This window comes from Rattus rattus, chromosome 4 (assembly GCF_011064425.1).
Source record: "Rattus rattus isolate New Zealand chromosome 4, Rrattus_CSIRO_v1, whole genome shotgun sequence".
Classification (NCBI taxonomy): Eukaryota; Metazoa; Chordata; class Mammalia; order Rodentia; family Muridae; genus Rattus; species Rattus rattus.
The window spans coordinates 75491877-75503987 of record NC_046157.1 but is presented as its reverse complement, the minus strand read 5'-3'; the positions used below and the strand labels follow the sequence as shown (position 1 = coordinate 75503987).

The following is a 12111-nucleotide window of genomic DNA, read 5'->3' as shown; positions in this document are numbered from 1 at the left end:
CGTTTTCTTTTCTGGCACTTTCCCTTTTTGAAAATGGCATTCAGGGTGGATATTGGAAACAAAATTAAGGCTAAAGAGCTTAGAAGAGTTGGCTTGTTTTTCTCCATTGACCAAAGAGGGAGAGAAGCCGCCATCATTTAGTCTGAGCTCTACACATCTATGTACTTTGAGCTTGATGGTACCCAACATCCCATTCTCGAGGGGTAATCAGTTCACTTTAAGAGCTATTGCCAGATGTGCACACAAAGGCATAGGATGTTGAAGAGAACAGAAGGTAAGAGTTATTGTATTAGGAAGAGTTCATATCTCTTTGACTTACAAAACAATACCCAATCCTTAGTATTTGTTATGTTGCTCATTCTGCAGCTATCGGGAGAACTATGGGGAGGCATGTTTACTGGTTTTAGTTTTGTGTAAAGAAGGGCATTAATCTGCCTACATTATTCTCAGTCATATGTGGCAGCCTATTTAAGTCCTACTTGCCATAAAGGGATGACAAGTCCAGGCCACTCACTTAATTGGTAGACACCAGGCTGACAGGACCTCAATTGTGACACCCCTCCACAAGAGAATTACAGTAAACCCATCTGTTCCCTAAAAGGGACCCCTCTCTAAACCTCTTAACGTCTTCCTAGTATCTTCCTGTTGAGTAGAATCCTCATACAAAGATAACAAGAACAACAAAAATTCTTGCCTCTCAAAATTGAAAAGTGCTGCGATTTTAAACTGTGTGGTCACAGGATCATAGAGGAAGCTCGACTCCCAGGAAATCTGACACACCCACGATCACAGTTGAGGCCACAACATCTGCCCCAACACTCCCGGAGTAACTGGGACCCCAACAGGAAGCAGACAAGCACGAAACCCCGCCCAGCCAGAGGCACGGGTTCCTTTGGTTTGCCCCTGTGACAGGAGCAGCCCCAAGGCTGTGGCTTCCCACCCACTCCTGCCATTTTGAACGGTATGTGTTAGCCAAAAGTTCTGTGTAAAATTACAAGGAAAGTTTATGAATAAAATCGATGTCTTATGTGAAGGATGGAGATATGTATTTTTCCCTTTCAAACACATTTATTACTTTCTAAACTGACATAGTAAAGTGAAACTTAAGGCAGGATGTAACATGCCTTCTGCAGGGATGTTCCTGCATCATTTAGCTCCACATTCAGTCCTTGCTTGGAAGTATTTTACCCAAAGCAAGTAACGTGATTGGATGGGAGGTACGTTACTGCCATTTTTAAAAGAAAAATGAAGTAGCAGACACAAGGAGGAAGTGTGAAAAATATTGAGCAAGCAGAAATTGTTTTGGATGTGGACTCTAAGATAAAGGGATCAAGAGGTGCTTTGCACGTTATTTAATTTAGCCACGTGTATTTATTTTATTAACAGTGTGGAGAATTTGGTGTGGTAATGTAAATAATTCCTTCTAAAGCTGATTCATGATTTTGATAAGTCAAACTGGCGTGAAAGAAAGGCATTCTGACAACTATCCATCTAACCTTTGTGCATGTGATTTTAAGAGGCAACATTCCTAAAGATATAAGACTGCTTTTGAAGTGAAATGAAGTAAATTCATATGGTAGCCTATACTACAAATCATACCAATCTGTAACCTTAAAAAAGTGGTTCGGGCACTTGAAAAGACTTGATGTTATAAAATGCTAACATCGATCTGTACTTTTAGGATAGGAAAATCGCTGTTCTTACGAAGACATCCATGTATCACTTTAACAAGCCTGGAGTTCGAACCTCTCTTTAATGACTTTCACTGCTCCCCTTTCATTTGCCAACACAGTAATGGATTTCTGACAATGACTTCTCTAGAGATGTTTCTTTCATTGATTAGAAATCTACAGTTTTGATTTGGATGCTTTGTTGTTGTTTTGTTTTTGTCTTTTTAAGACAAGAAATTACATAGTTCAGACTGACCTGGAATTTGCAAGTAGCTGAAGATGATCATGAACTTCTAATGTGCTGCCTTTACTTCCTGGGTACTTGGATCACAGGTAGATGACATCATACCCATTTATCCTTTTATAATTATTTATTTATTCATCTATTTGTTTACTCTATTTGCCTATGTATCTATAATCTATCTCTCTACTTATCAATAATGTATCATCTATTTGTCTATCTTGCATCATCTATCTATCTATCTATCTATCTATCTATCTATCTATCTATCTATCTATTCATCCACCCAACCATCTATCTATCATCTATTTATTATCTATCTATCTATTTATCATCTATATATCTATGAGTCTAAGCATTAACCCATGCCTCTTGACTGCTGGGGTAGCTTCCAGCAGTCGTATACTTCATAATTAGAAGTAGAATTACATTGGTGAAGTGACCATTTCTCTCTCTCTCATACACACACAAATATATTGTATAGAAATTGGTTTGAAAAGGTTACCAATTTAGTCACCACACTACAAGTAGCATATTACTTATTTGTCAACTGTTTTTAAATTTAAGAGTAACTGAGTTTTCCAAAAACGCTTGAAAATCTATAACTAAACTGAACTCCAGTTTTCTGAACACAAATAATATTAGTGAATGCCTTACATTACACACATGATTTTAGGCTGCCCATTGAAAGTGTTTCAATGCCTAGTCCCGAGAGGTCAGTGCAAAGGCAAAAACATGCTGGGAGCCTCCCTTGTAAGTAGCATTCACAGGATGCTGGTGGTAGAAGAGTAGAAATGAGGCCAAGGCTATTTTAGATTCTAAAACAGTATATAATACATTATTTGTGGCATCTACAATACAAGATGCCATAAGTATATTTTATGTAAAAATCTATAGTTTCTGAAAAGCAGACCCAAAACTCTCCTTCAAGGGCCATGACGTAAGGCTTGAGTTATCAAACAACTCAGGACCATGTTTTTTTTTGGTAAAAGAACTCTATATACAGAGGGAAAACTGGAGCCAAACTAGTTTTGCATGTAAGGCAACTAAGAAGACTTTAGTGGCATTTATTTCATCACTGTGCTTGCTGTATTAGAGAAAGGTTTTAGAGAAGTTGAGCAAATATATTACTGATGTTAAAAAAATTGAACTACAGATTCTAAATAAAAGTCTTTGTCCTTTGATATTCAGCCCCTCATCCATCTAGATCTGGAGGAACATTTATATTTGTGGGAAATAGATGCATGGATTTTTGTCCCATGACAGCTGAAAAAAAAAGTCAATTTACCCACTGCATTTTCATCTTACAAAGATGGAATTCGGTTCAAGTGTATTCAGTGTTCTACCCAAAACTCACACAGCAGTACTCACACATACACACGCACATACTTGTAAACGAGTTATAAAAGACAGTGCCTTCGTCTCCGCTTGTCTCTGCAGCACATTCAAACAGTCAGAGGCATGCATTTCCTACAGGGATTGCTCCACTGTTTCATGTCTAGAGGTGATGTGTTAAAAGGCCATCCCACCAGTGACTGTGTGGGAGGGTCTCACACAGCGTTGCTGAGACAGCAACTCTGAGCTTTCCATTACTAGTGTTTGTTGTTGCATAGGGATGTCTGCTCTGTCCTTTTAAGTCTATGACCCGCGCTTTCCATTTATGTTTCTAAAGAATGATTTTCCAGGAAAAATACTCATTATTAGCACACATAATTAATTTACCAGCTGTCTAGGTCTGTCTCTATATGACAGGACAGATTTTAGTTGAACAGCTCTTTAATGATTGCTACACTATACATCTGTTCATGACCCGGTCTTCTCTTTCCTAATCTACACAAAATTCGCTCTCTAGCTGCCATTGTGATCTATAAGAATCCTCTTACCCGACAACTGGGCAAGTAATAAGTAAACATATAATCTTCCAATGCCTCTAAATATTTCCTTTATAATAATTTTAACCATAGGTCAAAAAAGACTCTAAACCTTCAGCCTAGTTACTGTGATGACCAGAAATACCCTTTTCATTTTATTGTGCTGACTACTCTTTTACTTACTAATCATGGCTATTCCTGCTATGAAATGTAAAATTTATCCTCCCACAGTAGGTATGTGCATATGATAGTAGTATATTTCAGATCTATGACAAGAATTTAATAGGGATTTTAAGATATAAAATTATGACGATCAATCTGTTTGGAAATCAATTACATCACTCAATTATACATGCATTATTTTGTTAAATTTATCATCAAGTAATAAAAAACTTAAAGTTTGTGATTATTTTTTGTATATTAGGAATATATTTGAAAGCAGTGAAACACTGGAAATGTGTCTTGCAGTGAGAGTAAGTTTATTTTCCATGTTTTAATGTGCTTTTCTACAGTAGTGAGCAAGTCCTCTGCTTTGGGTGTCCGGCATCCAAGTGGAGAAGAGCTACTTTCCCTACAGTTTGAAGGGGGATATTGGGCCACAAAGCTTAGAAGTTTCCTTTGTCATGATGTTCTATAATTTCTCTATACTTGGTCTTGGAACATTTTTGATATTTATTATTAACAATAAATATGAGGGAAAATAGCAGTTGTAGCTGATTCTTAAAACTGGAAAGGAACATTGAATAGCTTGAAGCCCTTCATTAGACTAACGCATACAGACATTTACAGTAGAAATACTCTCTTACTGTTAAGTTTGTAAAATATACTTTTTATAATGGCTCTTTCAACAAGCAATAAAGTGTGACAGATCACATGTTACACACATTTAGATTTGTTATTACTGAAGTAATTGTCTTGCAAACAATGGCAATACCATCTTTATCAATAAACACCTACAAATACAAATGAACTTAAAACGCACAGTAGTATTTTAGGGCTATTAAATCAGCAACTCATCCATTCTCCCTTGATTGGAAGAATAAAAATAGAAGCAAGTTGCAATTCTATTTTAATCTGTGGTACCAAAATAAATGTTGTAGATAATTTTGCTTGTTTTACATGGTTATAAAAATTAAAATTCCTAGAAAAGAATACATTTATGCATAAAGTTAAAAACATGATGAGTATATAGTGTGTAATTTCATTCAAAAGTAAGTTAAAAGATAACAGTGTAAGTTAAGATAAAGGAATGATTTAATCTTTAAAATATGAATTGTAGAAAAAAAATAAGAACACAGTAGAATGAATTGGAAAAATGTTAAAAGAACTTAACTTATATGTAAATACTGTTTTGGTGAAACGAAGGGTAAATGTGAATAAGTAAGAGGAATTGTGTCTCCATTACCACACAAGCTCCAAGCTATTACCATTTCTCCATTGCAGCTTTGACACTGATGCCCAAAGTGTTTGCTTGATATGTGTACCTGTTCAAATATTGCAGCTTCTGGTAGGAAAAAAAAAACAGCTGGCCATTTGATCTGTCTATCTTGCACTATTTCTTCTTCTTTACGAATGTAAAATCTGGAGCCAAGACATTCCTATATGATTATTTAATAAGTTTACTTTTCCTGTTCTCTCTCTCTCTCTCTCTCTCTCTCCTCTCTCTCTCTCTCTCTCTCTCTCTCTCTCCCCCCCCCAAACACATATACAGGTATCTGTCTATGTGTGCGTATGTGTGTTTTGTGCATTTTGGTGTACTGTTCATTGTCATCATATGTGTGTGTTATAAATCTTTCTAACATGAGTTTATGAAATAAAATACGTGGAGAAATCTGAGAAGGAATAAATTGAGATTTGGGATGTATGGATTTATTTCTCACTTTCCATACATATTGTATCTCAAAACCTTTCTATCTTATGTGATTGTGATTTTTAAAAACAGAATATAGACTTCAAAAATTCTGTTGTTTTTATTTACTTATTGAGGTACAAGCAATGCTAAGTGCCCAGGTGTAGAGAGAGGACATAACTACTGGGCATAAGTTTTCTCCTTCTACCCTGTGTGTCTCAAGAAGTAAAATGTAAGGAATTATGGTTCTCACAGACATTGACTAGGATAAACAGCTGTCTATTAAGCTAATAGGATAATTTTTTCATTACTTAATTTATTATTGAAAATTACTCCTGCATCCCTTAGTGTATTTAAGGCATAGCAGAGGCTTCATATGCATAGTTTTTCCTCATACAGGTCCTTATATACTGACTTTCAGTATAACTCTCATTGAAGGAAAGTTTTAAACCAGCAACTTAAGCTGCCACCTGCATTCTTAAGTTTGAAATTTTCAAAATGTAATGGCATAGAAGAAACAAAGAAAACCTTCTGTGCACATAACCCAAAACTACAGGGTGGATATGACAACTAAATAACATAAAACTTCAACACTCACTCCTATTGGCATTCGAGAAATACTATCTAACCAAAGCCTAGCATCTGTGTTGTGATATTTTTACAGGAACATATTCCAACCTCCATCAATTTAGGAATCAATAGAGGCAGGCAACTGTGGTAGACATGTTCAGACATGCGTCCTGAGTCACTAAACACCGTCTGTATAAGAGCTCTGTTAATTCATCACAACTGATGTAAAAATCAACCTCAGTGTAAAATATGAAAGGGTAAAGTTATCACAAGTGATTGCATGCAGCACTCATTATAGATCAAAATGCCACTCAAATTTCATCATCTAGTAGGGTTTTGAAACAGCCAAACCATTAACTCAAGAGTGTAGCTTTTACATTTATACAACCAGTGACTAATGAAACATTATACCCAGTGTGCAAAGGGGAAAAGTACCCTTTAGTTTGTAATGAACCCAATTGGAACCCCCTTTAAACACAGGGCAATATGGTTTCACTGTTTGAGTAACACTAGGTAAACTGCTGTCGAGCCTCACAGTATTTATCTAGCAGCGTGAATAGCATTAATCTATGGGGCGCTTTTGATGAATTGGAGTTCAAAAGTAAAAGCCAAAAATGACTTCTTGAAAAGTGCTTAGAGAAGTATTTATTAGAAATATGTCAACTGCCAACAACCTAAAGGGAGCTTGGCTCTTGGCAAAATCACGCTGTTGCCAACTTGAAAACACCAAGATAGCATGGATATTTTCCCCACTTGAATTGCCTTAAAGAAACAACTGACATACTTTCATTTGGGTATATATTTCATATTATTTCTTCAGTCACTCGTCTTTCAATTCTCCAAGGTTTTAAGGTGCATTTCTGTCAGCACAACCTGTCATGCTATATAACATGCAGGCAGAAGTCTCACTTATTTGAGAGTAGCACTTAGAAAACTTAAGATAAACCAGGTACACTAGACTGTGCACATGTGGTACAGATATGAATTCTTGGATCCTGCTTTTAAATTCTGAGGAATTTTTGTGACTGAAGCAGTAGTTCTTATATCTGGCTAGGAATGAAGGTGGCATTTCATTTACACAAGTTCACCACACTTAATTCCGGCCTAATTATTACAATAAGGGTAAGGACCTCTCTCAAGGTTGATTCTTTAACTCTTCACAATATATTAAAAATGAAGCACAGAACTCTATAATATCTAGTGTGTTTATTTATGAAAGTCTTATTAACTATGTGTCCCCATTGTTTTACTATAGCAATATAATTTAAGAAAGAGATTTTATCAATGACAATTTTAAAAATAAGAGAACTATAATTTATTATATTATTTTTTATCCCTATAATATTATAACAAAAGAATACTTGGAAATATAACAAAACAAGCTTTTTTTTCAGAAAATTAAATCTTTTCAAAGAGACTTAATTGTTTTGTTACCTTTTTCTATTGAGAACTGCGTGGCTCATCCTTGTTTCTAGCAGTATTTATACATTGACTCAGATGAAAAGTCAATACATTTTTCCCATGATTCTTAAGGTCCATTGAATTTATCACCACATTTTGTTTTATTTACTTGTAGCTCACTTTTTGTAAGTGTTCAATGAATAAAATAATATGATCAGAAAAAAATTGTCTTGGTGCAATATATGAGGGAAACATTGCTGCTAATTCTTTCTCATAGAGATCCATGATGGAGTCTGGCATCTATGAGAAATTGCCAGAGGCTATTCTAGAAAGCAATCTAACTGCATTTATTACAGTATTTATGCATGTTACAAGAAGACTTCTTCTAGTCATAGATTAAAGCTACCTTATGAAGAAGACAGGATGTTAGGAAGTTGAGTAAAACAATCATTTTCTTTTCTTATAATCATCTTCTGCCTTTTTTGCATTCAAACCAATTTTGAATTAAGCACAGTGAAGAGAAAATAATTTCAAATTATCACTCATAGGAAATTAATCATTAATACTGCAAACTTTTGTCCTTACTAATCTTCAATGGCATTATTATCTTTTGGGTCACACAATTCAGTATTTAAAAAGTATATTTGATGATAGTAAAATACAGTTAGTTTAAGAGAAATGTTTTTCAGTGCTCTGGTAACATAAAATCACTTATAGTAAATTTAAGACATCAACTCATATAATTTATAAGTCACTACCAAGTATCAAATTTATTATCAGGCATTTGAAAAATAATTTTATTTTCTACAAATGCTTTAATATCTTCTAATAGTTAAACTTGAAAGATATCAAATGTATATCTTGGAGATATTTATACTCATGAGAAGTCCTTCTGAAAGAAAAAGAGGACCTATTTAACTTATTTTTCTAGCCAATTGTAACAGATTTGAACTCTTTGATAGATTTGAACCATTTTCTTCCTTTTGTGTGTAACGTTTTCCTAAAGAACTTACCGTGTACAATGAGGACGTACTCTGCGCTGCTTTGGCCAATGGTGTTAGTGGCTTCGCATCGATAAGTGCCATTGTCCGTTTTGTTCAGGAAGAGAATGTTGAGTTCCCTACCACTCACAACCATTCGATCAGGATCTGGTAATTCTGCCCCATCCTTCGTCCACAAAACAGGTTCTGGCCTATTGGATGCAGGCATGCATGTAGAGAGAAAAAATAGGAAATGTTAAATGTACTGTGAACAAAATCAAACAAGACAACTTCCTCACGCCTAACTGTGTGTTGGCTTTGACAGGGTAGCAATAAGCCATCAAGCATTAACTCAGAAGCATTGGAGGCAAGATAAATATGCTTTAAATCTGTTCTACTCAATTAATTAATAAAATATGTATTTAGGAACAGATTCATTGCGTCTCTGTAGCTGTCACTTCTAGAGCTCTGATTATTTCAGTTCTGTGTCCAGATGCTGCTGTTAAAGACTTGCGTATCACCTGAACTATTTTCTTTGGTCTATTGAGACAATTCTGCCTCAGATTTACCTGAAATTATACTATGGTAGCATTGGCCCAGCATGATGGCATGATTCTTACTGAAGCTACCCTTCTTCCTCTTGTAGCTACCACTTTTTCTATTCTCCTAAGGAATTTGTCAAGATGCATTCCTTTAACAAAGTGGACTCAGAGGAACAAGGAGATGGCTTAGCAGGTCGAGCACTTGATACACAGCCCTGAATATAAATTCCATGCCTGGTAGAAAGAGAGCAATGTTCACGGTACATACTATTGTGGGAAACACAGGCGCATGCACATGCATGCATAAACACACACACACGCATGTACGCACGCACACACGCATGCACGCACACACGCATGCACGCACACAGACATACACGTGCGCACACACTATATAATATCTTTAAACTATAAAAAATTGTAGTCAGATACGGAATGACATTTCTTCCTCACTGAAATCTATGATATCCACTGTAAATGAGAGGTACTCTTTCCGTTTTACCAGAATTGATCAATATGAAATACATACATTTCTTTCTGCCCAAATTGCTGACATGGTACTCTTGAAGAGCTTTTCTTAAGGGTTCTGCTAAAGTAGTTAGGCTTTGACACAGTTTCTGATAATGTTCCTAAATCCATTGTAAATACTTGTGTAATAAAAAAAAGTCTTATGTTTCAAGGAGGTCCACCTATGAAATTCTGCAAAGAGATGCTCTCCATTGGTTCCTGAAGAGCCTCAGAAGACAGCTACTTAGATATAAAACAGAGATTTCCTCTTTTAACTTCTCACTCCTTATGAGGGGACAGAGGTTAATGTTGAGTCAATAGTAATGCTCAACAATGTAATCAGTCAGGAATACACTATGTAGCCTCCATGAAAACTCCTAAGACCCGATGTCTTGTGGAAAAATTCATTAGTAGAAAAACTGCTCCTTGAAGCTGTGAGTTAGAAAACAAAAACCCTACTGGTATAAACAGGACACCCCTTATGAGTTGTCGGTCAGGTAAGTTCCAGAGGCTTCCCCAAAACAATGCAGGCGGTTGGTGTTCATCCACTTGGTTGTACATGAGAATTAGATACTAAAAGCATTTGCTGAAGTCGCCTCACACACCGTACTTGCGTGCTATTGAGCTATCTGACTAGAAATGAGCGGGAAGCTTCCCTCCTGACACCTACATTTCAAACCTCAGAAGGTGTGATGCAGTCTGCTGGTACAGAAAAGGTATCTGTAGTCTTACTCAGCTCTGAGTCCTATAAACTACGGAACAAATCTGCCAGGCACGATATGCCCATCTATGGAGTTTTGGTACAACTGCTGTGGAAGTAAAATAGCTCTCTGACTGACTTTGAGGCCTGTTCCATAGAGGGAACCCATGCCTCATAGCATGACTTAGAGTATAAACCTGATCATAACCACATGTGGGAATCCTAGGGGGCAGAACAGTGGTGGTCACCCTTCCTCATGCTGAGACCCTTTAATGCAATTCCTTACATTGAGGTAACCCCCAACCATAAAATTATCTTGTTGTTACTTCATAGCTGTCATTTTGCTACTGTTATGAATCATAATGTAAATATTTGATATCATGGACATCTGATATGTAACCCGAAAGCGGGTCACAACCCACAGGTTGAGAACCCACTGCTTTAGAAGGTAATTTAATATTGTTACTTAGCTAAATTGAATTACCATCAATTTGTCTTTTAAATATTTATATCTGTGTGGAAAGAAAAATGCTACTCTCATCCTTAATCAGAAAAACTTCTTTACAGGATATGACATTGGATAGAGACTTCTTGGATACCCAGAATAAGTGGTAGATGAGTGCTTAGTCAATACTATAAGAGACTGAGCAGGAAGAATGTAAGAGATTGAAAAGAGGGAGAAGAGTTACAAACCAGCATCTTCTGGTCAAGGCATAGCCATCATAATGGTACACACACAAGCAGCCGGACATCTGCACTGGATCTACTCAGGAATGGACCCACTAACAGTCAGCAAAGGATGGAGAAGGTACTCTGCAGTGACTTATACCTCACTGCTGAACAAGTTTCTATTTGTTAGTTACTGGGAGAATGCAGTCATTGCCTTTATTGGGATATGACAGATGACATTACCAGGATGCCATGGGTAATTCCAAACCAGTCACACACATATAACCCAAGTGAAAACTCAGTGTGTCATAAAAGAAAATGAAAGTTATGAATCTGGAAAAGGGATGGGTAGGGATGAGGGAGAGTTAATAGAGATGGGAGGGAGATAAGCAAGGGAGGCACAATGTCATAATATACTATGTTATAAACATGTATGGTTTGTAAAGGACAAACGTAAATGATACGTGTGTGTGTGTGTGTGTGTGTGTGTGTGTGTGTGTGTGTGTGTGTGTTTTACCCCAGATTGCGGAACTCTAGTTTGTCTTTTTCCTCTACACTTCTGCATCTTTTCATTCAGTTGTTCATCTGTATTCTTTTCCATAACCTTTGTAGCAAAGGGAAAAGTAGAGTGCTTCGCTGAGGCATTCTGGCAAATTAATCCAACCCCAGGAGGGAGTCAGGGCATCGCTGACTCACAGTGTGTTGATCTGAAGGATGCTTTACAGTCTGCTAAGGGTAATTGGCCTAAGACATAGTAGCAGTTTCCTGGGATTGAACCTTCCTACTGTGGCATCTGACACTATCTCCAGCTACACAGAGGCAGAATTGAAGTGAATTACAGGTTTCTCTGTGGATGTCTCAGGAAGGACTGATGGCTGGCAGAGAGGAACTGGCTGCCACATATATTTTTGTGAATAGGGTGAATTATTGCAGTGTGTTAGTAGAGAATAGTGAGCATTTTGTTTTTTCCTATCTCTTCAGAAAGAGAAAGTAAAGAAATAAACGCAATTTTACCAGGTACCAGGATTATATTCATGAAGTTTCTAAAAGAACATCTTTATATGAAAAAAATTAAGAAGAAACTAAGTATAGGAAATTATAAACAATTCAA

At 36.5% G+C, this 12111-nt stretch overlaps 1 protein-coding gene across 1 annotated transcript in view; it reads right to left on the bottom strand.

The window, feature by feature from the left end:
• Cadm2 (cell adhesion molecule 2) overlaps positions 1-12111 on the bottom strand; it is a 938204-nt gene that overhangs the window by 72878 nt on the left and 853215 nt on the right. The window contains exon 9 of the mRNA XM_032899174.1: positions 8616-8794. Coding sequence (XP_032755065.1) covers positions 8616-8794 — 179 coding nt within the window. The remainder of the gene's footprint in view (positions 1-8615; positions 8795-12111) is intronic.